Below are 27,611 nucleotides of genomic sequence, written 5' to 3'. Positions count from 1 at the left end.
GACACTTACTGCCTACAGCTGAAGTAACAGCTAGAGACACTTTACTGCCTACTGCTGAAGTAACAGCTAGAGACACTTTACTGCCTACTGCTGAAGTAACAGCTAGAGACACTTTACTGCCTACTGCTGAAGTAACAGCTAGAGACACTTTACTGCCTACTGCTGAACTAACAGCTAGAGACACTACCTACTGCTGAACTAACAGCTAGAGACACTACCTACTGCTGACCTAACAGCTAGAGACACTACCTACTGCTGAACTAACAGCTAGAGACACTACCTACTGCTGAACTAACAGCTAGAGACACTTTACTACCTACTGCTGAACTAACAGCTAGAGACACTTTACTACCTACTGCTGAACTAACAGCTAGAGACACTACCTACTGCTGAACTAACAGCTAGAGACACTTTACTGCCTACTGCTGAACTAACAGCTAGAGACACTTTACTGCCTACTGCTGAAGTAACAGCTAGAGACACTTTACTACCTACTGCTGAACTAACAGCTAGAGACACTACCTACTGCTGAACTAACAGCTAGAGACACTTTACTGCCTACTGCTGAACTAACAGCTAGAGACACTTTACTGCCTACTGCTGAAGTAACAGCTAGAGACACTTTACTACCTACTGCTGAAGTAACAGCTAGATACACTTTACTACCTACTGCTGAACTAACAGCTAGAGACACTTTACTGCCTACTGCTGAAGTAACAGCTAGAGACACTTTACTACCTACTGCTGAACTAACAACTAGACACTTTACTACCTACTGCTGAACTAACAGCTAGAGACACTTTACTGCCTACTGCTGAAGTAACAGCTAGAGACACTTTACTACCTACTGCTGAAGTAACAGCTAGAGACACTTTACTACCTACTGCTGAAGTAACAGCTAGAGACACTTTACCTACTGCTGAACTAACAGCTAGAGACACTTTACTACCTACTGCCGAACTAACAACTAGACACTTTACTACCTATTGCTGAACTAACAGCTAGAGACACTTTACTGCCTACTGCTGAACTAACAGCTAGACACTTTACTGCCTACTGCTGAAGTAACAGCTAGAGACACTTTACTACCTACTGCCGAACTAACAACTAGACACTTTACTACCTACTGCTGAAGTAACAGCTAGAGACACTTTACTACCTACTGCCGAACTAACAACTAGACACTTTACTACCTACTGCTGAACTAACAGCTAGAGACACTTTACTACCTACTGCTGAACTAACAGCTAGAGACACTTTACTACCTACTGCTGAAGTAACAGCTAGAGACACTTTACTACCTACTGCTGAACTAACAGCTAGAGACACTTTACTGGCTACTGCTGAACTAACAGCTAAAGACTCTTTACTACCTACTGCTGAACTAACAGCTAGAGACACTTTACTACCTACTGCTGAACTAACAGCTAGAGACACTTTACTACCTACTGCTGAACTAACACCTAGAGACACTTGACTACCTACTGCCAAACTAACACCTAGAGACACTTTACTACCTATTGCTGAACCTACAACTAGAGACACTTAACTACTTACTGCTGAACTAACTCCTAGAGACACTTTACTACCTACTGCTGAACCAACAACTAGAGACACTTTACTACCTACTGCTGAACTAACACCTAGAGACACTTTACTACCTACTGCTGAACCAACAATCAGAGACACTTTACTATCTGCTGCTGAACCAACAATCAGAGACACTTTACTACCTACTGCTGAACTAACAGCTAAAGACAAATGCAAGGAGCTTGACAAAGCTCCTGGAGAGCGAAACGTTGCCACAATAAAATGTCACATTAGTGGCACTTGTGTCCTTTTACTTTACACAACTGAAGACACTTATTGTACTGCTCAACCAGCACACCTGGAGGCACTCTTCATGCTGCTGATAATGTCGCTGTTGAAGCACTTTAAGTAGCAAACAAGTCACAATTCATGCACTCATAAGGAGAAGTGACCCTCTAAACAAAGTACGTACATTTATCCAAGAGAAGAAGTTGACAGCAAGAGCCAGCATCACAATGGCACGGTGATTCCCACACTGCTTGCGCTGACAACAATATCCTAGGTAATCTACACATATGTAAATATATAATACATTTGTAATCACCTGAAACTTTTGTAATTGTACTTAGTGTGTAATTGTACCTAAATAAACATATACTTGCCCAACATGACTGGTGCTGTCAGAAACCTCTGAGGAAATTGCTTGTGTCCTAAAGAAGAGCAATTTCCTCTGATCAAATGTAATAACTACCTGTATGATCCTTACACTGTATGACCCTGGTGATTTAGTGCTTAGCTTTGATAATAATAATGTATGACCTTTACAGGTTTAGTGCCACCCCATGAATATAAAAATAGAAGATAAACTACAAGTATCTGGAAGCAGGAAGAAGGATGCCTCTTCTGCTGGTCTCTGGCTTCCCCTCCTCTGGAAAGACCACAAGAACACTTCAGATAAAAACTTACTTAGAGAAAGAGAAGAATAAGAATGTTGTGGTTGTCAGTGAGAACAATTTACTTGGTGAGGTGAGTATTAAACTTTCATAACTTGTCATCAGTGTGCCTAATATGCTCATATGCTTAATCCTATTTTTTAATTTTTCAACTAAATGGAGATCCAGTCCTTTTGACAAGTTCCTCATTTATTTTTAAATACTTACTAACATGGTATTTATGCCCAACACAAATTATTTCTTTTGCAAATTGTTATTTTGAGAGAGATAAAAATATTTATTTTAGGATGTACAGCATATCAGGGCAAATCAGCGGTTAGTATTATAATATCTTTATTTACTACAAGTACATGTACAAGGTATACAGACCATAGATGACATCAGTGACATATGTACTACTACATATAGAAAGGAGTGAGGAAGAGCCAGTTGTGAGTGTGGGGGAAGTTCGTGAGGCAGTAGGTAAAATGAAAGGGGGTAAGGCAGCCGGGATTGATGGGATAAAGATAGAAATGTTAAAAGCAGGTGGGGATATAGTTTTGGTGGTTGGTGCAATTATATAATAAATGTATGGAAGAGGGTAAGGTACCTAGGGATTGGCAGAGAGCATGCATAGTTCCTTTGTATAAAGGCAAAGGGGACAAAAGAGAGTGCAAAAATTATAGGGGGATAAGTCTGTTGAGTATACCTGGTAAAGTGTATGGTAGAGTTATTATTGAAAGAATTAAGAGTAAGACGGAGAATAGGATAGCAGATGAACAAGGAGGCTTTAGGAAAGGTAGGGGGTGTGTGGACCAGGTGTTTACAGTGAAACATACAGTGGACCCCCGCATAACGATGGCATCACATAGCGATTTTTCCGCATACCGATTACTTTTATCGCAAAATTTTTGCCGCGCATACCGATTAAAAACCCGCTTACCGATTTTCGTCCGAGACGCGTCCAATGTGCCCTCAGCCAGCCTCACATGTGCCGGCCGTCCCATTGTTTACCAGCCAGCCTCCGCGGTAACATCCAAGCATACACTCGGAATATTTCGTATTATTACAGTATTTTCGGTGCTGTTTCTGGAAAATAAGTGACCATGGGCCCCAAGAAAGCTTCTAGTGCCAACCCTACACCTCAAAGGGTAAGAATTACTATAGAAATGAAGAAAGAGATAATTGATAAGTATGAAAGTGGAGTGCGTATAGCCGACCTAGTCAAGCTGTACAAGAAACCCCAATCAACCATCGCTACTATTGTGGGCACCAGAAAGACAATCAAGGAAGCTGTTTTTGCCAAAGGTTCAACTGTGTTTTCGAAACAAAGATCGCAAGTGATGGAAGATGTTGAGAGACTCTTATTGGTGTGGATAAATGAAAAACAGCTAGCAGGAGATAGCATCTCTCAAGCGATCATATGTGAAAAGGCTAGGAAGTTGCATGAGGATTTAATTAAAAAAATGCCTGCAACTAGTGATGATGTGAGTGAATTTAAGGCCAGCAAAGGTTGGTTTGAGAGATTTAAGAAGCGTAGTGGCATCCATAGTGTGATAAGGCATGGTGAGGCTGCCAGTTCGGACCACAAAGCGGCTGAAAAATATGTGCAGGAATTCAAGGAGTACATAGAAACTGAAGGACTGAAACCTGAACAAGTGTTTAATTGTGATGAAACAGGCCTGTTCTGGAAGAAAATGCCAAGCAGGACCTACATTACTCAGGAGGAAAAGGCACTCCCAGGACATAAGCCTATGAAAGACAGGCTTACTTTGTTGATGTGTGCCAATGCTACTGGTGATTGCAAAGTGAAGCCTTTATTAGTGTATCACTCTGAAACTCCCAGAGCGTTCAGGCAAAAGAATGTCCTCAAGGATAATTTGTGTGTGCTGTGGAGGGCAAACAGTAAGGCATGGGTCACTAGGGAATTTTTCTATAACTGGTTACACCATGCATTTGCCCCCAATGTGAAAAATTACCTAACTGAAAAGAAATTAGAACTTAAGTGCCTCCTGGTGTTAGACAATGCCCCTGGTCATCCTACAGACGTGGCAGAGCGACTTTATGGGGACATGAGCTTCATTAAGGTGAAGTTTTTGTCTCCTAATACCACTCCTCTCCTGCAGCCCATGGACCAGCAGGTTATTTCCAACTTCAAGAAACTGTACACAAAAGCTCTGTTTGAAAGGTGCTTTGTAATGACCTCAGAAACTCAACTGACTCTAAGAGAGTTTTGGAGAGATCACTTTAATATCCTCAATTGTGTAAACCTTATAGGTAAGGCTTGGGAGGAAGTGACTAAGAGGACCTTGAACTCTGCTTGGAAGAAACTGTGGCCAGAATGTGTAGACAAAAGGGATTTTGAAGGGTTTGAGGCTAACCCTGAGAATCCTGTGCCAGTTGAGGAATCCATTGTGGCATTGGGAAAGTCCTTGGGGTTGGAGGTTAGTGGGGAGGATGTGGAAGAGTTGGTGGAGGAGGACAATGAAGAACTAACCACTGATGAGCTGATAGATCAACTTCAAGAGCAAGAGGCCAGACCTGGGGAAACTGGTTCAGAGGAGGGGAGAGAGAAATTGAAGAAGTTGCCTACTACAAAGATAAAGGAAATCTGTGCTAAGTGGCTTGAAGTGCAAACCTTCATGGATGAAAATCACCCTCACACAGCTATTGCAAGCCGTGCTGGTGATTATTACACTGACAATGTTGTGAAACACTTTAGGGAAGTCATAAAGGAACGAGAGGTACAGGCCACTATGGACAGATATCTTGTGCGAAAGAAGTCCAGTGACTCTGAAGCTGGCCCTAGTGGCATTAAAAAAAGAAGGGAAGTAACCCCAGAAAAGGACTTACTACCTCAAGTCCTAATGGAAGGGGATTCCCCTTCTAAACAGTAAGAAGATAATGCTCTCCCCTCCTCCCATCCCATCAATCATCACCAGATCTTCAATAAAAGTAAGTGTCATTTAATTGTGCATGCCTTTTTCAGTTTGTGTGTATTAAAATTAACATTTCATGTGGTAAAAAAATTTTTTTTCATACTTTTGGGCGTCTTGCACGGATTAATTTTATTTCCATTATTTCTTATGGGGAAAATTCATTCGCATAACGATTATTTCGCATAACAATTATCCCTCTTGCACGGATTAAAATCGTTAACCGGGGGTCCACTGTATAAGTGAATAGTATTTAGATAAGGCTAAAGAGGTCTTTGTGGCATTTATGGATTTGGAAAAGGCGTATGACAGGGTGGATAGGGGGGGCAATGTGGCAGATGTTGCAGGAGTATGGTGTAGGAGGTAGGTTACTGAAAGCAGTGAAGAGTTTTTATGAGGATAGTGAGGCTCAAGTTAGAGTATGTAGGAAAGAGGGAAATTATTTCCCAGTAAAAGTAGGCCTTAGACAAGGATGTGTGATGTCACCGTGGTTGTTTAATATATTTATAGATGGGGTTGTAAGAGAAGTAAATACGAGGGTCTTGGCAAGAGGTGTGGAGTTAAAAGTTAAAGAATCACACATAAAGTGGGAGTTGTCACAGTTGCTCTTTGCTGATGACACTGTGCTCTTGGGAGATTCTGAAGAGAAGTTTAGAGATTGGTGGATGAATTTGGTAAGGTGAGCAAAAGAAGAAAATTAAAAGCGAATACAGGAAAGAGTAAGGTTATGAGGATAACAAAAAGATTAGGTGATGAAAGATTGGATATCAGATTGGAGGGAGAGAGTATGGAGGAGGTGAATGTATTCAGATATTTGGGAGTGGATGTGTCAGCGGATGGGTCTATGAAGGATGAGGTGGATCATAGAATTGATGAGGGGAAAAGGGTGAGTGGTGCACTTAGGAGTCTGTGGAGACAAAGAACTTTGTCCTTGGAGGCAAAGAGGGGAATGTATGAGAGTATAGTTTTACCAACGCTCTTATATGGGTGTGAAGCATGGGTGATGAATGTTGCAGCGAGGAGAAGGCTGGAGGCAGTGGAGATGTCATGTCTGAGGGCAATGTGTGGTGTGAATATAATGCAGAGAATTCGTAGTTTGGAAGTTAGGAGGAGGTGCGGGATTACCAAAACTGTTGTCCAGAGGGCTGAGGAAGGGTTGTTGAGGTGGTTCGGACATGTAGAGAGAATGGAGCGAAACAGAGTGACTTCAAGAGTGTATCAGTCTATAGTGGAAGGAAGGCGGGGTAGGGGTCGGCATAGGAAAGGTTGGAGGGAGGGGGTAAAGGAGGTTTTGTGTGCGAGGGGCTTGGACTTCCAGCAGGCATGCGTGAGCGTGTTTGATAGGAGTGAATGGAGACAAATGGTTTTTAATACTTGACGTGCTGTTGGAGTGTGAGCAAAGTAACATTTATGAAGGGATTCAGGGAAACCGGCAGGCCGGACTTGAGTCCTGGAGATGGGAAGTACAGTGCCTGCACTCTGAAGGAGGGGTGTTAATGTTGCAGTTTAAAAACTGTAGTGTAAAGCACCCTTCTGGCAAGACAGTGATGGAGTGAATGATGGTGAAAGTTTTTCTTTTTTGGGCCACCATGCCTTGGTGGGAATCGGCCAGTGTGATAATAAAAAAAAAAAATATAGAAAGCCCCTTGTTATGCAGAGCATTTCGGGCAAATTAGGTCGGTTTTGTCCCAGGATGCGACTCGCACCAGTCGACTAGCACCCAGGTACCCATTTTACTGAAAAGTGAACATAGACAACCGGTGTAAGGAAACATGTCCGATGTTTCCACCACTTTGCCGGGAGTCGAACCCGGACCCTCACCATGTGAAGTGAGACCTTTTGCCACCAGGCCATGGGGCACCTAACACTAATAATGTAAACAGAGAAATATTGAATTTAAGAAAGATAAACTGGCCCCATATGTACCACATGCAGAGTAAGGTGTAGTTATTTTAGGTTGGTTTCATTAGATTAGGTAACATGTTTTACATTTGCATAACATAAACTCGCAAAAGGACTGGATCTTCATTATTACTATACCAGTTTTTCATATTTCACTAATGATATAAATATACAGTAAATTTATGGTTTAGTGCAACTATTGTAGAAACTTAATTAAAATCAGTATATTCAAAAAACGGCTATAAATTTGACCATCATCACTGTTACTCATTTAAAAAATTTTAGTGTTTGGTCATCATTTACTTATGGCATGACTTAGTTAAGGATGTTTGTAAGTTAAAAGTTAAGCCACCACTATCCAGTGAAGGAAGCTTCCTTGATGCTGATGAGGGGGCACATAATCTAAGACATGAAAACATGAACTTATCCTCCCCTTCCTTGATCCAAGGAATTGGACTTGTCCTCCTCTTTGGATAAAAGCTGATTTGTCTCCACTTCCCAAGTGCTGTGTGACTGCTACAGTTTTAGTGCATTCCTAAATAAAATACAGTATGTACAAGAATGGTATACAATACCGACAAGATGAAAACTGAGACGCATGTGCAACATCTGAGTTTCTTTATTGTAGATGTTTCGCCATCCAGTGGCTTTATCAATGCGTATTCTAGGACATAATTTGAAGACAGTAGTGCTATATACAAAATACAGTATACAGTAATTATTAGGGATGTATCAAAGTACATTAGGGCACCACTTTACAGTGCTTCACTTTACAGCATTTTGCTAATGCAGTGGTTTTCAATTATACTCATTCTTCATTTATTCAGACTTCCTACAATAAACAGATTTACCACTTGCTATAAACTAAAAACAAAAATATTTTTTAAGGTAAGTTACGTGTGTACTGTATATGCATTTTTTTAGGACTAGCTCTATTGCTCACATAATACTATATGATAGTGTAAACATGTTATCAGGCTTTTTATATGCATTTGAAAATGAAAAAAGGCTGTTTCACTTCACAGCGATATTCACTTCGGAGCAGTAGCTCGGAACCTGACCTGCTGTATAAGTGGGGCCCTCCTGTATCAGTATAGATGTCAGCAGGTATTGGCTAATTTTCATGGTATTGGTACCAGTTTCAGTGGGTATCATTATTGGCCAAAAAATTAAGCACTGGTACAGTATTGGCAAAAATTTTATATCGGCCCATCCTTGAAGGGAATCTGTGAGCCCTGTACTATCTGAAACAGGATATAACATTTTCACCACATGCTGACCATATAGCTGTTGGGCTAAAGTAAGTAAAGTGCATGTGTATGCTACAGTGCCATGATGTATGGCTAGGTTATAACCCATTTTTAACAAAAGCCTTATTTGTATCTCAGTAGAAATGCCTTCCTGGTGGATGCTGAAGTGTGTGTGAAATGTCCCTGAAAAGCTACTGTAAACCAGTGGTATTTTACTTGTATTTTATTATGCTACAACTTTATATGAGGATTTCTGCACTCCACTGTTATTCACCTAGCTCACACTGATCCCCCTATACATACATATTATACACATCACATAGTGTTGGTGCATGAGGATCAACAACTGTTAACCCGCTTCCCACTCAAACCAATCGTCACACATCAAAAATCACTTATATAAAAAGAAGTGTTTAGGATATCATGTTTAGTGTGCCAGAATATAGTTATCTTTAAAGAAGAGTTGTATGTCTTGTCACTTCACAAGCAACTTTTACAAATTAACATCCGTGTAATGTAATTTCAAAAATTGTACTGTATTTATGTTCAGTACTTCATTGCAGGGAAAAAATGAAGTCTTTAGAGATTCAAGACGAGAGAAGGATATACGTGGTGCTCTCAAGGCTGACGTTATTAGGTTGTTGAATAAAGAGGATGTGGTGATTTTGGATGCTGCAAATTACATCAAAGGCTACAGGTAGACCAGTTTACATGTACTGTACTATAGTATTATCCTTTAGTTTTATAGACAGTACTGTATTACAGTTAGACATGTACATCATTATCTGTACTTAACAAGATGGAAGAAGAAAAGAGGGGAAACTAAATTTTTCATAAATACATTAGTTATTTTTATATAGTTTTTATATAGCTGGACTTGAGTCTTGGAAATGGGAAGTACAATGTCTGCACTTTAAAGGAGGGGTTTGGGATATTGGCAGTTTGGAAGGATATGTTGTGTATCTTTATACGTATATGCTGTTATATTCTGAGCACCTCTGCAAAAACAGTGATTATGTGTGAGTGAGGTGAAAGTGTTGAATGATGATGAAAGTATAGTGGACCCCCGGTTTACGATCAGTTTCCAGTGCGACCAATTATGTAAGTGTATTTATGTAAGTGCATTTGTATGTGTATGTTTGGGGGTCTGAAATGGACTAATCTAATTCACAATATTCCTTATGGGAACAAATTCGGTCAGTACTGGCACCTGAACATACTTCTGGAATGAAATAATATCGTAAACCGGGGGTCCACTGTACTTTCTTTTTGGGTCACCCTGCTTCGGTAGGAGATGGCCAACTTGTTAAAAAGAAAAAAAAAATAGTTTCCTATGTAGAGTACTTCAGGAATACAGTACTGTAGTGCAAGATTTAACCCTTTCAGGGTTGGTGCCTTACTGGTACGGCTTGCATGCCAGGGTTGGTGTCGTACTAGTTTGCATAAATTCTAGCGCCTTCAAATCTAGCGAGAGAAAGCTGCTAGGCCTACATATGAAAGAGTGGGTCTATGTGGTCAGTGTGCGCAGTATAAAAAAAAATCCTGCAGCACAGAGTGCATAATGAGAAAAAAAAAAAACTCCGACCGTGTTTTTGGTTTAAAACAGCGACTTTGCAGTGTATTTTCGTATGCTATTGATGGTTGTATTCTAGTTTTCCTGGTCTCATTTTATAGAATGGAAGACGTATTACAGAAATTGAGATTATTTTTATTGGTTTCACAATGAAAAGTAGTACCTTGAAATTGAGCTCAAAGTAGCAGAAATGTTCAATTTTTGCCAAAGTTCAAAAGTAAATAAATCATGCCATGCATCCAATACAAGTCAACTGGTGAGTCTGATATTCTTTCACAAGTGCGCTGATATTATTTATACCATTTCTACACTAATGCAGTAGTCTGCATAAAAATTCAAAGTGGAAAGCAAAAGAAATGTAAGAGGCCTGGGGATGTGACTGATGAACAGAGGAAATGTTATTTTAGTGCCAGGAATGTCTGTCTTGTTTATTCTGGACCCTATTTGGAAATTGGCATCTTTTGAAATTTGTGTGGAATTGGCAAAATTACCAATTTTGGACCACAGTAATGGATAGTTTAAATTGGTAAATGGGTGGTTTCTTGTACTCATTTGATAGAAAAAATGGAATTCTAGCGAAATAGTTATGATTTTTGTTGACTGATACATTGGAATTGGCCGAAAATAGGGCTCAAAGTGAGCGAAATCACCGATGCATAAACATCGTCGAGACTGCTAACTTCGCAAGAGCATAATTCTGTAAGTTTTCCATCAAATTTCATACGTTTGGGGTCATTATGATCGGGAAAAGATTCTCTATCATTTCACAAGAATTTTTTTTTTTCTCTCGAAAAATTTCCGACCCTGGGAACAAGTTTAGGAGAGGGCCTGCCGACCCTGAAAGGGTTAAGAATGTGTGTGTGGACCATTAAATTTCTCTGTTCAGTGAATATTTGTATCTGGCTAGACAAATATAAAAAGTGCACACCATAATTTTGAATTTGAATTTAATTAGGGATGGACAATAAATATGTAGGCATCTTCATATTGTGGTACTGTAATTAAAAATTCTATTTTTTTTATTTAAATAATGTAAGAAAGGGAGGCAGCAATTTCATGCACTGGCCAGGGAGGTATACTATCTTTTAGGAGTGAAGAAGAGCAGGATGTGAGTGTGGGGGAGGTGTGTGAGACATTAAGTAGAATGAAAGTGGGTAAAGCAGCTGGAACTGATGGGATCATGACAGAAATGTTAAAAGCAGGGGAGGATATAGTGTTGGAGTGGTTGGTATTTTTGTTTAATAAATGTTATGAAAGAGGGGAAGGTACCTAGGGATTGGCAGAGAGCATGTATAGTCCCTTTATATAAAAGGAAGGGGGACAAAAGAGATTGTAAAAATTATAGAGGAATAAGTTTACTGAGTATACCAGGAAAAGTGTACAGTAGGATTATTATGGAAAGAATTAGAGGTAAGACAGAATGTAGGATTGCGGATGAGCAAGGAAGTTTTAGAGTGGGTAGGGGATGTGTAGATCACGTGTTTACATTGAAGCATATATGTGAACAGTATATGGATAAAGGTAGGGAAATTTTTATTGCATTTATGGATTTAGAAAAGGCATATGATAGAGTGGATAGGGGAGCAATGTGGCAGATGTTGCAGGTATATGGAATAGGTGGTAAGTTACTGAATGCTGTAGAGAGTTTTATGAGGATAGTGAGGCTCAGGTTAGGGTGTGTAGAAGAGAGGGAGACTACTTCCTGGTAAAAGTAGGTCTTAGACACCGTGGCTGCTTAACCCTTGACTGTTTCAGGCCCCTCTCTGAAACTGTCATTCTATGTCGCCAAATATTCGAAAAAAAAAAATTATTTTTTCTTATGAAAATGTTAGGAATATTTTTACTAGTGTTTTAAGCCTAAAAAAAATTTTTGCCATCAGTACTTACCGAGATATAGAGCCACAAAGTTTGCAGAAATTGACGTGCGTACGGCAACAGCGGCGACTGCCGCCCACCCGGTATTCTTTTATTTACTCTAATTCAAAGGTTTCTTGCATTTTTCAATATTTTTCTTTTCCAGGTAACTTATGTGGCCTGTGAGACCAATGTAAGGTGCATTGTTCAAATATACACTCATTATTTACAACACAATAACAGAACAAACTTTATCACTATTAGTTTGTGTATACACTTTGTTTACACAAACAAACAATACAAAACAATGTTTATTACTATTGTTCCATAATATATATACATATGTACAGTCACTAACCACATTCCTAGAACTGCTGCAGCTTGTGGAACTCTTTGAAACATGGATATATGCAGAGGGGCACTTCACACTCCTCACACATAAAACGAGTGTCTCTGCATGTTTGTGGGCGTTTTGTGGTATGCATACATACATAACACCTCTTCTGAGCATTTTTCTTGGCAGTAGTAGGAGGCAGTAGTATGGGGTAGTGATCACCAGGCCTCATACGAGATGACGTCTGTGGGCGCTGGTCTATTGCAGGAGTTGCTCCTTGGTACTTTGCAATTATTTGTCTGATTACTGACAGGCTAAATTCACCATATTTTGGTGTTTTGTTGGTCTTCAACTTGTATATGTTATAAGCATTTAGCATAGAGATATCAACAAGATGGAAAAAAAGTTTGATATACCACTTATAACTCTTGAGTACACAGTCTGCAAACCCAATCTGCATGTCACATTTGTCCACTAAGCGCATATTGAGGTTGTAGTCCATGACAGCTGCAGGCTTTAGAATGGGTTCATTGGTCTCTCTGTTGTCCCTGCCACTGGGTACCATTTCGTTTCTGTGAACTGATGTCAACAATGTGACATCACATTTGTCATGCCACCGAAATGCCATGATGTCATTGGCAGCAAAGGCTTGCACCTCACCTCTGCGAGTGCCAGCGTCGAACCTTGGCATATGTTTGCGATTACCACGCACTGTGCCACACACGTCTGTCAAGTTCACTCGCAAGAAATCACTGAGTAAGGGGCTTGTGTACCAGTTATCAGTAAATAACATATGCCCCTTACCAAGATATGGTTCCATCATTGTTCGAACCACATCACCAGAGATACCCAATAACTTCATGGTATCTCTCAAAGTATTACTGCCAGTGTACACAATAATATCTAAAACAAGACCACTTCTGCAATCACACAGTACAAATAGCTTTATACCAAAGCGTTTCCTCTTGCTTGGTATATATTGCTTGAATGAGAGTCTTCCTTTGAATAAAATCAAGGACTCATCAATAACAAGCTTCCTGAAGGGATAAAAATACATGCAGCACTTTTGTTTCAGGTACATAAACACATTTCTTATCTTATATAACCTGTCGCTTCTGTCAGGCCTGGTTTTGTCTGAAAAGTGTAACATACGTAACAGTATCAGGAAACGATTGACATCTATAATGTCACTAAAACCTGGAGTTGAAATCAGGCGATCTGTTGTCCAGTATGTGGTGACAGTGTGCTTATACACATGTGGCATAAGCATTATTGTGGCAAAAAACAGGTACATCTCTGCCACAGTTGTCTCCTTCCACTTGTGTAGCCGTGATTTTGGTGAGAGAATTGTATTTGCCATGGTGTAATCAGAGTATGTGTTTGTTTCCCTGACAATGATGTCCATCAGGGGTTCATCGAAGAATAACTCAAAGCAGTCCAGTTCACTGGCATTGTTCCCAAGTGGACAAGATGGCTTTATTCCACTTTGTGTTTCATCAAAGTCATGGGGACTGGGAACAAACTCGTCACCGTCCTGCCAATCCCAGATGCGGTCTGCTGGTGGGGTCTGGATATTGTACCTTGGTTGTGGTTGTGCAGGTTGTGGTGGTGCAGGTTGTGGGAGTGTGGGGTAGGGTGAGGCTGGTTGTTCTGCTGAGTCAGCCGTGTGGGTAGTAGCGTGGCCTGGTGATGGTGCCACATGGGCTGTGCCACCCTCACTATCACCACCACTGCCTCCTCCCTCACTGTCACCATTCATACCCATCATTACAATATCGTCATCTTCACTATCAGGTCGTGGTGTAGGGCCACGGGATGTGCTCCCAGAGTTTCTCCTTCCCCTTGGAACAACATATGAAACACTACCAGACCGCATGCTACGTCGTACATACTGGCGCTTCACTGGGGAATATTCACTCTCGCTGTCACTAGAACTGCTTTCAATGACCTTGAAATCACTATCACTATCACTGCTATCATCTGGGTGTTGTACACGACCAAATAGTTTCCTCTTTTGTCCTGGTACAGGCGAACGTGAACGTGAACAAGCCGGCACAGCACCAGAGGTCGAAGGTTGTGGGTCATCTGGGTTTTCGTCAGTATTTACGTTATCCTGGGCACTTTTTTCGGTAACACTCACTTCAAAACCCTGGAATTCACTGTCACTGACATTTTCATCGCTGTTAGAGCTATCACTTGGGAATAAAAGACCTCCAATCCGCCGAGGAGTGAGGAACTTCTTACCGAGAGGCATGGTGAAAATGGACTGACAACATGGCGTTCCCACAATGCACCGCTGGGTCCCAGATTTTTTTCACAGGGTGCACACCGACCACTGAGACCCATTCTCTCCCGTGTAGGCCTACCAGGCCTTTGGCGCTTGATTTGAAGCCGCTAGAATTTGTGCGTATAAATACGTCAGAAATATTGGCTCGTAAGACGTATTTATACGTCGGAAACAGTCAAAGGGTTAATATACATGTATTTATAGATGGGGTTGTAAAAGAAGTAAATGTTAGGGTGTTCGGGAGAGGGGTGGGATTAAATTATGGGGAATCAAATACAAAATGGGAATTGACAGTTACTTTTTGATAATGATACTGTGCTTATGGGAGATTCTAAAGAAAAATTGCAAAGGTTAGTTGACGAGTTTGGGGAGTGTGTGTAAAGGTAGAAAGTTGAAAGTGAACGTAGAAAAGAGTAAGGTGATGAGGGTATCAAATGATTAACCCTTTAAGTGTTTCGATCGTATATATACGTCTTACGTGCCAATGTTTCTGACGTATTAATATGCGTAAATCCTAGCGGCTTCAAATCAAGCAGGAGAAAGCTGGTAGGCCCACATGTGAGAGAATGGGTCTGTGTGGTCAGTGTGCACCATATAAAAAAAATCCTGCAACACGCAGTGCATAATGAGAAAAAAAACTCCAACCGTTTTTTTTTGGATTAAAACGCCAGTTTTGAGGTGTATTTTCATATAGTATTTATCGTTGTACATGTATTCTCGTTTTCATGGTCTTGCATGATAAAATGGAAAACATATTGCAGAAATAGAGATGATTTTGATTAGTTTCACGATGAAAACGACCTTGAAATTGAGCTCAAAGTAGCGGAAATGTTCGATTTTTACCAATGTTCAAGAGTAAGCAAATTACACCACGCGTCCAATATACGTCAACTGGGGAGTCTAATATTCTTTCAGTAGTGCACTGATATTATTTATACCATTTTTACAATAATGCAGTAGTCTGCATAACATTAAATGTTTTACTTTTTGTATGAATAAAAAATCAAAATAGAAAGCAATACTAATATAAGAGGGGCCTAGAGACGTGACTAATGAACAGAGATATGTTATTTTAGTGCCGAGAATGTCTACATTGTTTATTCTGGACCCTATTTTGGAATTGGCATCTTTTTTAGTTTGCGTGAAATTGGCCAAATTGCCAATTTCTGACCACTTTACTAGGTAGTTCAGATCAGTAAATGGGCGGTTTCTTAGAATGGAGTTCTAAAGAAATAGCTATGAGTTTGGTCAACTGGAACAACAGAATTGGCCAAAAATAGGGCTCAAAGTCGGCGAAATCGCCAATGCGTATATGTCGCCGAGACCGCTAACTTTGTGGGAGCGTAATTCCATGAGTGTTTGACCAAATTTCGTACTTTTGGTGTCATTACCATCGGGAAAAGATTCTCTATCGTTTCATAAGAAATTTTTTTTTTTTTTGTTTTTTTCCAAAAAATTATTGGCATAGAATGACAGTTTCAGAAAGGGGCCTGCGACAGTCAAAGGGTTAAGATAAAGAAAAATTGGATATCAAATTGGGGAGGAAGAGTATAGAAGAAGTGAATGTTTTCAGATATTTGTGAGTTGATGTGTCAGCGGATGGATTTATGAAGGATGAAGTTAATCATAGAATTGAAGGAAAAAAGGCGAGTGGTGCGTTGAGGTATATGTGGAGACCGAAAACATTATCTATGGAGGCAAAGAAGGGAATGTATGAAAGTATAGTGGTACCAACACTTTTATATGGGCGTGAAGCTTGGGTTGTAAATGCTGCAGCGAAGAGGTGGTTGGAGGCAGTGGAGATGTCCTGTCTAAGGGCAGTGTGTGGTGTAAATATTATGCAGAAAATTTGGAGTGTGGAAATTAGGAGTAGGTGTGGAGTTAATAAAAGTATTAGTCAGAGGGCTGCAGAGGGGTTGTTGAGGTGGTTTGGTCATTTAGAGAGAATGGATTAAAGTAGAATGACATGGAGAGCGTATAAATCTGTAGGGGAAGGAAGGCAGGGTAGGGGTCGTCCTCGAAAAGGTTGGAGGGAGGGGGTAAAGGAGATTTTGTGGGCAAGGGGCTTGGACTTCCAGCAAGCGTGTGTGAGCATGTTAGATAGGAGTGAATGGAGACGAATGGTACTGTATTTGGGACCTGACGAGCTGTTGGACTGTGAGCAGGGTAATATTTAGTGAAGGGATTCAGGGAAACCGGTTATTTTTATATAGCCGGACTTGAGTCCTGGAAATGGAAAGTACAATGCCTGCACTTTAAAGGAGGGATTTTGGATATTTGTAGTTTGGAGGGATATGTTGTGTATCTTTATACGTATATGCTTCTAAACAGTTGTATTCTGAGCACCTCTGCAAAAACAGTGATTGTGTGAGTGAGGTGAAAGTGTTGAATGATGATGAAAGTATTTTCTTTTTGAGGATTTTCTTTCTTTTTGGATCACCCTGCCTCAGTGGGAGACGGCCGACTTGTTAAAAAAAAAAAAAAATAATGGAGGAACACTGCAGCAGGGCTACTGGCCCATACTTGGCAGGACCTCATATCTAACCCTTCTCATCCACACATTTGTCTTACCCATTCTCATATATTTGTCAAACCTATTTTTAAGATACCCAAGATTTTAGTTTCAAAGACTGTTTGGCATTGTTCCACTCATCAACAACTTGATTGCCTAACCTGTGCTTTCCAAAATCCTTTCTAAACTTGAATTCATTATTTCAAGTTTTTTATAGGTTGGATATCCTCAATATTTATTATTATCTTTTTTTTTTTATTATCACACCGGCCGATTCCCACCAAGGCAGGGTGGCCCGAAAAAGAAAAACTTTCACCATCATTCACTCCATCACTGTCTTGCCAGAAGGGTGCTTTACACTACAGTTTTTAAACTGCAACATTAACACCCCTCCTTCAGAGTGCAGGCACTGTACTTCCCATCTCCAGGACTCAAGTCCGGCCTGCCGGTTTCCCTGAATCCCTTCATAAATGTTACTTTGCTCACACTCCAACAGCACGTCAAGTATTAAAAACCATTTGTCTCCATTCACACCTATCAAACACGCTCACGCATGCCTGCTGGAAGTCCAAGCCCCTCGCACACAAAACCTCCTTTACCCCCTCCCTCCAACCCTTCCTAGGCCGACCCCTACCCCGCCTTCCTTCCACTACAGACTGATACACTCTTGAAGTCATTCTGTTTCGCTCCATTCTCTCTACATGTCCGAACCACCTCAACAACCCTTCCTCAGCCCTCTGGACAACAGTTTTGGTAATCCCGCACCTCCTCCTAACTTCCAAACTACGAATTCTCTGCATTATATTCACACCACACATTGCCCTCAGACATGACATCTCCACTGCCTCCAGCCTTCTCCTCGCTGCAACATTCATCACCCACGCTTCACACCCATATAAGAGCGTTGGTAAAACTATACTCTCATACATTCCCCTCTTTGCCTCCAAGGACAAAGTTCTTTGTCTCCACAGACTCCTAAGTGCACCACTCACTCTTTTTCCCTCATCAATTCTATGATTCACCTCATCTTTCATAGACCCATCCGCTGACACGTCCACTCCCAAATATCTGAATACGTTCACCTCCTCCATACTCTCTCCCTCCAATCTGATATTCAATCTTTCATCACCTAATCTTTTTGTTATCCTCATAACCTTACTCTTTCCTGTATTCACTTTCAATTTTCTTCTTTTGCACACCCTACCAAATTCATCCACCAATCTCTGCAACTTCTCTTCAGAATCTCCCAAGAGCACAGTGTCATCAGCAAAGAGCAACTGTGACAACTCCCACTTTATGTGTGATTCTTTATCTTTTAACTCCACGCCTCTTGCCAAGACCCTTGCATTTACTTCTCTTACAACCCCATCTATAAATATATTAAACAACCACGGTGACATCACACATCCTTGTCTAAGGCCTACTTTTACTGGGAAATAATTTCCCTCTTTCCTACATACTCTAACTTGAGCCTCACTATCCTCGTAAAAACTCTTCACTGCTTTCAGTAACCTACCTCCTACACCATACACTTGCAACATCTGCCACATTGCCCCCCTATCCACCCTGTCATATGCCTTTTCCAAATCCATAAATGCCACAAAGACCTCTTTAGCCTTATCTAAATACTGTTGACTTATATGTTTCACTGTAAACACCTGGTCCACACACCCCCTACCTTTCCTAAAGCCTCCTTGTTCATCTGCTATCCTATTCTCCGTCTTACTCTTAATTCTTTCAATAATAACTCTACCATACACTTTGCCAAGTATACTCAACAGACTTATCCCCCTATAATTTTTGCACTCTCTTTTATCCCCTTTGCCTTTATACAAAGGAACTATGCATGCTCTCTGCCAATCCCTAGGTACCTTACCCTCTTCCATACATTTATTAAATAATTGCACCAACCACTCCAAAACTATATCCCCACCTGCTTTTAACATTTCTATCTTTATCCCATCAATCCCGGCTGCCTTACCCCCTTTCATTTTACCTACTGCCTCACGAACTTCCCCCACACTCACAACTGGCTCTTCCTCACTCCTACAAAATGTTGTTCCTCCTTGCCCTATACACAAAATCGCAGCTTCCCTATCTTCATCAACATTTAACAATTCCTCAAAATATTCCCTCCATCTTCCCAATACCTCTAACTCTCCATTTAATAACTCTCCTCTCCTATTTTTAACTGACAAATCCATTTGTTCTCTAGGCTTTCTTAACTTGTTAATCTCACTCCAAAACTTTTTCTTATTTTCAACAAAATTTGTTGATAACATCTCACCCACTCTCTCATTTGCTCTCTTTTTACATTGCTTCACCACTCTCTTAACCTCTCTCTTTTTCTCCATATACTCTTCCCTCCTTGCATCACTTCTACTTTGTAAAAACTTCTCATATGCTAACTTTTTCTCCCTTACTACTCTCTTCACATCATCATTCCACCAATCGCTCCTCTTCCCTCCCGCACCCACTTTCCTGTAACCACAAACTTCTGCTGAACACTCTAACACTACATTTTTAAACCTGCCCCATACCTCTTCGACCCCATTGCCTATGCTCTCATTAGCCCATCTGTCCTCCAATAGCTGTTTATATCTTACCCTAACTGCCTCCTCTTTTAGCTTATAAACCTTCACCTCTCTCTTCCCTGATGCTTCTATTCTCCTTGTATCCCATCTACCTTTTACTCTCAGTGTAGCTACAACTAGAAAGTGATCTGATATATCTGTGGCCCCTCTATAAACATGTACATCCTGAAGTCTACTCAACAGTCTTTTATCTACCAATACATAATCCAACAAACTACAGTGGACCCCCGCATAACGATCACCTCCGAATGCGACCAATTATGTAAGTGTATTTATGTAAGTGCGTTTGTACGTGTATGTTTGGGGGTCTGAAATGGACTAATCTACTTCACAATATTCCTTATGGGAACAAATTCGGTCAGTAATGGCACTTGAACATACTTCTGGAGTGAAAAAATATCATTAACTGGGGGTCCACTGTACTGTCATTTTGCCCTACATCATATCTTGTATACTTATTTATCCTCTTTTTCTTAAAATATGTATTACCTATAACTAAACCCCTTTCTGTACAAAGTTCAATCAAAGGGCTCCCATTATCATTTACACCTGGCACCCCAAACTTACCTACCACACCCTCTCTAAAAGTTTCTCCTACTTCAGCATTCAGGTCCCCTTCCATAATTACTCTCTCACTTGGTTCAAAGGCTCCTATACATTCACTTAACATCTCCCAAAATCTCTCTCTCTCCTCTGCATTCCTCTCTTCTCCAGGTGCATACACGCTTATAATGACCCACTTCTCGCATCCAACCTTTACTTTAATCCACATAATTCTTGAATTTACACATTCATATTTGCTTTTCTCCTTCCATAACTGATCATTTAACATTACTGCTACCCCTTCCTTTGCTCTAACTCTCTCAGATACTCCAGATTTAATCCCATTTATTTCCCCCCACTGAAACTCCCCTACCCCCTTCAGCTTTGTTTCGCTTAGGGCCAGGACATCCAACTTCTTTTCATTCATAACATCAGCAATCATCTGTTTCTTGTCATCCGCACTACATCCACGCACATTTAAGCATCCCAGTTTTATAAAGTTTTTCTTCTTCTCTTTTTTAGTAAATGTCTACAGGAGAAGGGGTTACTAGCCCATTGCTCCCGGCATTTTAGTCGCCCCATACGACACGCATGGCTTACGGAGGAAAGATTCTTTTCCACTTAGCTGAAATTAACCTGTTACATTAACTTTGATTTTAGTTTTACTTATACAGACCCCCACCTCTACTAACTCCTAACTGTACAGACCCCTACCTCTCACTCCCTGTTCTTCACACATCCCTTCCCACAGTTCTGTATGACTCTTAAGGGTTTAGTGCTTAATAATTTTAAGCACATGCTTCTTCCCAACTGAAAAATTGTAGGTAGAGCTCAAGGTAGTGTTCGTTGAAGTGATTGTTTCAAGGATCAACACAATTTTCTGAGGTTTTACTCAAGTATATTGTGCATATTTTACAATACAGATTTGACTGGACACGGAATATGGTAGGTAAAGGTGGATTCAAGCAGAAACGGCAGCAGTACTAATGTTTTGGTCTTTCAGATATGAGTTATATTGTGCATCAAAACAAATTAAAACCACACAGTGCCTAGTTCATTGCTTGGCCCCCATTGAACAGGCATGGACATGGAACCAGGCAAGACAGGAAGCAGAGCAGTATGCTCGAGAAGTGTTTGACGAACTTGTGATGAGATACGAGGCTCCCAACAGTAGTAATAGGTGAGGATTTATGCCACTGATATTGCACTCTGAGCAATACTCGAGGTGCTTGAAGGATGTACAGTGAAACAGTCTCAACAGAAGTATCAAGTAAGAATCCCTGTATTTTTAGTACACAGATCCCCCTCAAAGGAGGTTCTTTAATGCCAGTGAACAGCTCTTGCTCTAAGGAATTGTACCTGTGTTACCCCCTCCTTGGATTGAATCTGAATACCTCGCATTCCTCTAGGTGGTATATGACCCTCTATGGGTTTAGTGCTCACCCATGAATGTAATAATAATTAGTAAAAAATATATTCAGAGCATATTGCAGACTAATTTGATTTTAACAGTAGTATTATTAATAAGTATTGCTGTCTTGCCAAAAGTGATCCTTGCAAGGGATCCTCTGGCACTAGCCACCAGAGCCCTTGCCATCCCATGAAAAGTTTCTTTAAAACTCTCATAGAAAACATGCAACACTGGGCTGTCTTGTCTTGCTGTTTTCCATTTCCATCCCCTTTCCAGTCCCACATTAATCATAATCCAGTCTATCACATCCCTGTGGAGAGTTTCCACCCACCCCATCATCACCTCCCCAAAACCTTGCTGCAGGAGCACCACACTCAATACCCCTTCAAGACTGAATCATACACCCTTGCCATTCCTAAGAAATGAAGGCTTCCTTCCTACACTCCTGCAAAATCATCTATAATAGGATTTCCACCCACAGACATTTTCTTAGTAACCCCATGTTGCAAAAGAAAAGGGTTCAGTGGCTCTTCCCATAACCCACTTTTTTTTTCCTTTTCCCTAAAATCTTTAAGATAGAGAAATCTACGCATAGAGTCACTGGTCCTGTATCCTCCAACCCTGCCCTTCTCCTTGCCATAGCCATCACAACATATACCTCACCATCAGTGATTACACCCCTTACTCTCCATTACACCTTTCCCCATCTTATTCAGATCCCCTATTCCTGCCCCCAATAATAAACATGCCACCTATCTGCATACATCTCCCATTGTTTCTCTTGACTCTAAAACCTTGCCCCTTCTGTACCTACAAATCCACACCTGAAGTCTCAGGACATTTAACACCTTGCACCTGGTGCTGTTCTGAGCGCACATGAAGAGTAGTCTCCCCCCCCCCCCCACTAACCAGAGAACATCTTCCAACACTACTCAAATCTTCTCTGTATCATAATTCTCATTTTGCAGACCCCTGATTTAATCCTTTAATTCCTCACTTTACACAAGATCATGCACTTCTCCACATGTTACATTTGCTACTGATGTTCCCAAAAAATGTTGACTATTCAAAAGAGGATGCAAGTTGTTGGCACAACATGCTATTTTTAAACCAGAAAGTTTCTTTTTGAGTTTTGCTTTGGGAGAAAATGTGTGTAATTGACTTGTTTCAAGGTAAGTCATTAAGTCAAGAATTTATTGGCTTATCTCGAAAATCATTGTCATAATGTTACTATAATATTGTAAATAAGTTTGATGTTACCAGATAACAGGATGCCTATAGACAAAATTTTCTTAGCACTTCATTCAGACAATACTTTAAGCAATCATTGAAATCTCATGTTTTTTTTTTTCATTGTAACAGTAATCTTACATTAAATTAATGCAACAGATGGGATTCTCCAATGTTCACCATCTTGCCAGAAGACGCACCACCATATGAATTCATTTATGATGCTTTATACCTGTGCAAGCCGCCTCCACCCAACCAGTCTACACAGACTCAGCCACTATCATCCACAAATTTTCTCTTTGAGCTAGATCGTACAACACAGGTAATGTACTGTTTATTAATATATAGTGGTGTGCTTTATGCTTGTATAACTTGAGGGTTTCCTGGTAATGTGTGTGCGTGTATATACTATAACATTTATTGACAAGCTCTGAATAACCTCATAGGTTAAAGTGCTTTGGAAAAATCAAAATGTCTTTCCTTATGCTTATGACTTGACTATTAAGAATTTTGTGAAAGAAAAATTTCATGTAGGAATCTCATTGAGAGAGTATATTTATATTTTGTACCTTGTCATTATAGACTACTAAATTTCACTTTTTACATACCTCTACATTTTGTCAAGATTAAGTTTGTTTGAGCATACTGTGTGTGATTGGCACAGTAAAGCTACAGCCAGCTGTTATTAAACTAGTTGCACAATTGATTGTAAGACATTAAATACATTAATATTCATATTAAGTGTTAGATTGACCCTTAGAAAATATGTTTTGATGGAAATATAATTGACAAAAATCCTGCCAGCATGATACAATTGCTAGATGCAATGTGAGGGGGCTCTTCATCTGAGGACTGGACACTAACCTTCCTATTCCTTGGGTCAAACCTTTATGCCTTCCATTTCCCAGGTGCATCACATGAATAAAATGAAATATCCTAGATGTGTAGTGTTTATTATTTATTATATTATTTAGTGAAGGGATTCAGGGAAACCGGTTATTTTTATATAGCCGGACTCGAGTTCTGGAAATGGGAAGTACAATGCCTGCACTCTAAAGGAGGGGTTTAGAGGGGTTTTGGGATATTAGCAGTTTGGAGGGATATGTTGTGTATCTTTATACGTATATGCTTCTAAACTGTTGTGCTCTGAGCACCTCTGCAAAAACAGTGATTGTGTGAGTGAGGTGAAAGTGTTGAATGATGATGAAAGTATTTTCTTTTTGGGGATTTTCTTTCTTTTTGGGTCACCCTGCCTCGGTGGGAGACGGCCGACTTGTTGGGAAAAAAAAAAAAGTGTAGTGTTGATGACTTTCAGTGTTTTATGTATCAGTTATCTGAAGTAGATTCAAGTTAGAATAAGAAAATTAGTATAGGTTATTTATTTTCTTTTTTAACACTGGTCATCTTCCATTGAGATAAGGCGACTTAACAATAACACTTTCACTGTATCTCATTCAATCACTGTCTTGCCAGATGGGTGCCAACATCACTGTTCAGATGACCTTCCAACCTGCAACATCCCCACCTCTCTGGAGTGCAGGACTCAAGTCCAGCTAACCAGTTTTCCTGAATCCCTTCGTAAACGTTATCTTGCTTACATTCCAACAGCACATCAAATCATAAAAACCATTTCCATATCACTCCTGTCTGAAATACACAAGCCTGCTCTATGTCCAAGCCCCTAGCACTCTAAACCTCTTTTAAAAAACCCCTCCAACCTTTCCTAAGGTGAGCCCTACTCCTTTCCTCTACCAAAAATTTATATGCTGTCCTAGTCATCCTATTTTTCTCCATCTTTATATGTCCAAACCATCTCGACAACCCCTCCTCAGCCCTCGGAATAATGCTTTTGGTGACTTCATACCTCCTGATCTCCAAACTCTGAATTCTCTACTTAATATTCACATTGCCCTCAAACACATCTCTACTGCCTCTAACCTTGTTTTAATGTTCAAAACCCATGACTCACACCCATAAAGGGTGCAAAAAAGGGTAATGTACCACAATTCTGGTACATTACCCTTTTTGCATCCGAGACAAAGTTCTGTTTCCACAAATGCCTTAATGCACCATCCACCTTTTTATCTTCTTTAGGTCTGTGGTTCAACTCATCTCTTGTAGAACCATTAGACAATTCCACTCCCAAATACTTGAATACATTTACTTCCTCCATATTCCCTCCAATCTAATATTCAGTGTCTCATTATCTATATTTTTTTTTTATACTTTCATCACCTTGCTTTTTCCTAAATTTACTTTTAATTTAATTTTTTTATATACCCTCCCAAGTTCATTTACCAACCTTTGCAACTTCTCTGAATCTCCCAAGAGAACTGTCATAGGCAAAAAGTAACTGTGACAACTCCCACTCTGTACTAGATTCACTTTCAATCCCACACCTCTCCTTAACACCCGTGTTCACTTCTTTTATAACCTATCTATAAATATGTTAACCATGGTGATATCACTCATCCCTGTCTAAAGCCTACTTTTACTGGAAAATAATCTATCTCCTACATACCTTTACCTGTTCTGCTTAATATTGTAGTTTTTATACTCGCATCAGTATAATTGTTTACTTGTATAGCATGTTGTACACAGAACAGTTGTGGCCATCTGTCTTGTGCAAAATAATCAAACTACCATTGACTTTACACTGAGTACCATCCATTGGTCTTACTCTTTTACACACTTTATACTTTTATTTAGTCATTAGTATTTGGTGATTGAATGGGTTGTGCATCCCTGCTGGAGAGAGTTGTATTTAAGATCTCCTCATTTGTTTTGAGTTTGAGCTGAAAGCTAGTTCATACTGATGTTATATATTCCACGATATTTTAATTTTTTTTTCTTCTGTGCATTCACAGTATTGTATTTTAATAGCTTGCATATACCATTTATCAAGTCCTTTACTTGTCAGAGATTACATTAACTCATCTTATTGCTGCTCTAAGAGATTGTTCCTCTTCTCTTTAAATTTATATAAAGTATAAAACATTTGTTATGATCTGACATTTGATTGTGGATTGAAGTTATTTCAGTGTTACATTTTTCCAACAGGAGGTGACAAGCTGTATTATGTCAGCCCAGAAAATTATGGTAGCTGGAGACAACATCAAGGTTCCTGGGGTTGAAGAAACTGTATGTTTTGGGCATAAGGTAATTGACCAGGTAGTGCAGTACACCATATATAATTTAGATATTGTGAGTGGATAAGTCTGCTAATTCTACATTTTGTCCATGTATGATCAGGTATGCAGTACACCATATATAATAGATATTGTGAGTGGATTTGCATATTTTGTCCATGTATGATCAGAAATGAATCTATGGACAATCAGCAGTAATGAACAACCCCTTTCCCTTATTAGTCTATTAGAGGGCTCAATGTACCTGCAAGTAAGCTATTCATTGTTGTATATTTTTAAGAGGTTGAATTCTGGGTTAGTATTAGCCCAAATCATATTTAAAGCTTAATATTAAGAGGATAACAATAAGAAGATAAAAGAATATACCAAAGGGACTTTTTTTTTTTTTTTTTAAGTCGGCTGTCTCCCACCAAGGCAGGGTGACCCAAAAAGAAAGAAAATCCCCAAAAAGAAAATACTTTCATCATCATTCAACACTTTCACCTCACACATAATCACTGTTTTTGCAGAGGTGCTCAGAACACAACAGTTTAGAAGCATATACGTATAATGATACACAACATATCCCTCCAAATTGCTTATATCCTGAAACCCTCCTTTAGAGTGCAGGCATTGTACTTCCCATTTCCAGGACTCAAGTCTGGCTATATAAAAATAACCGGTTTCCCTGAATCCCTTCACTATTACCCTGCTCACACTCTAGCAGATCGTCAGGTCCCAAATATCATTCGTCTCCATGCACTCCTATCAAACACGCTCATGCACGCCTGCTGGAAGTCCAAGCCCCTTGCCCACAAAACCTCCCTTACCCCTTCCTTCCAACCTTTTCGAGGACGACCCCTACCCCATCTTCCTTCTCCTCCAGATTTAAATGATCTCCATGTCATTCTACTTTGATCCATTCTCTCTAAATGACCAAACTACCTCAACAACCCCTCTTCAGCCCTCTGACTAATACTTTTATTAACTCCACACCTCCTAATTTCCACACTCTGAATTTTCTGCATAATATTTACACCACGCATTGCCTTTAGACAGGACATCTCCAGTGCCTCCAACCGCCTCCTCGCTGCTGCATTCACAACCCAAGTTTCACATCCATATAAGAGTGTTGGTACTACTATACTTTCATACATTCCCTTCTTTGCCTCCATAGATAACGTTTTTTGTCTCCACATGTACCTCAATGCACCACTCGCCTTTTTTCCCTCATCAATTCTATGATTAACCTCATCCTTCATAAATCCATCCGCCGACACATCAACTCCCAAGTATCTGAAAACATTCACTTCTTCCATACTCCTCCCAAATATGATATCCAATTTTTCTTTATTTAAATCATTTGATACCCTCATCACCTTACTCTTTTCTATGTTCACTTTCAACTTTCTACACACTCCCAAATTCATCCACTAACCTTTGCAATTTTTCTTTAGAATCAAAGGGACATATCAAAACAAAAAAATAAGAGATTGCTAAAACAATGTATTAAATATTTAGTAATAACAAAAATACTGACCTTGTGGGAAAAATTATGAAACATTTGGTAAATGATTGACACATGAGAAGTCCTG

General features: G+C 39.9%; 1 protein-coding gene across 3 annotated transcripts in view; it reads left to right on the top strand.

The window, feature by feature from the left end:
- Window positions 1–27,611, top strand: part of LOC128699426 (protein KTI12 homolog) — a 31,867-nt gene that overhangs the window by 1,794 nt on the left and 2,462 nt on the right. Inside the window, exons 1-6 of one of the 3 annotated variants that reach the window (XM_070098121.1) lie at window positions 1,397–2,092; window positions 2,358–2,556; window positions 9,114–9,247; window positions 21,251–21,427; window positions 23,048–23,210; window positions 25,949–26,047. In XM_070098121.1, coding sequence (XP_069954222.1) covers window positions 2,425–2,556; window positions 9,114–9,247; window positions 21,251–21,427; window positions 23,048–23,210; window positions 25,949–26,047 — 705 coding nt within the window. In that variant the 5' untranslated portion in view covers window positions 1,397–2,092; window positions 2,358–2,424. Of the gene's footprint in view, window positions 1–1,376; window positions 2,093–2,357; window positions 2,557–9,113; window positions 9,248–21,250; window positions 21,428–23,047; window positions 23,211–25,948; window positions 26,048–27,611 lie in introns of those variants that run through there. The other 2 variants (XM_070098122.1, XM_070098123.1) reach the window with 2 other exon arrangements.

The sequence above is a fragment of the Cherax quadricarinatus genome, chromosome 61, assembly GCF_038502225.1.
Source record: "Cherax quadricarinatus isolate ZL_2023a chromosome 61, ASM3850222v1, whole genome shotgun sequence".
NCBI classification, from domain to species: Eukaryota; Metazoa; Arthropoda; class Malacostraca; order Decapoda; family Parastacidae; genus Cherax; species Cherax quadricarinatus.
Note: the sequence above shows the minus strand (reverse complement) of the source record. Positions and strands in the feature narration are given on the sequence as shown.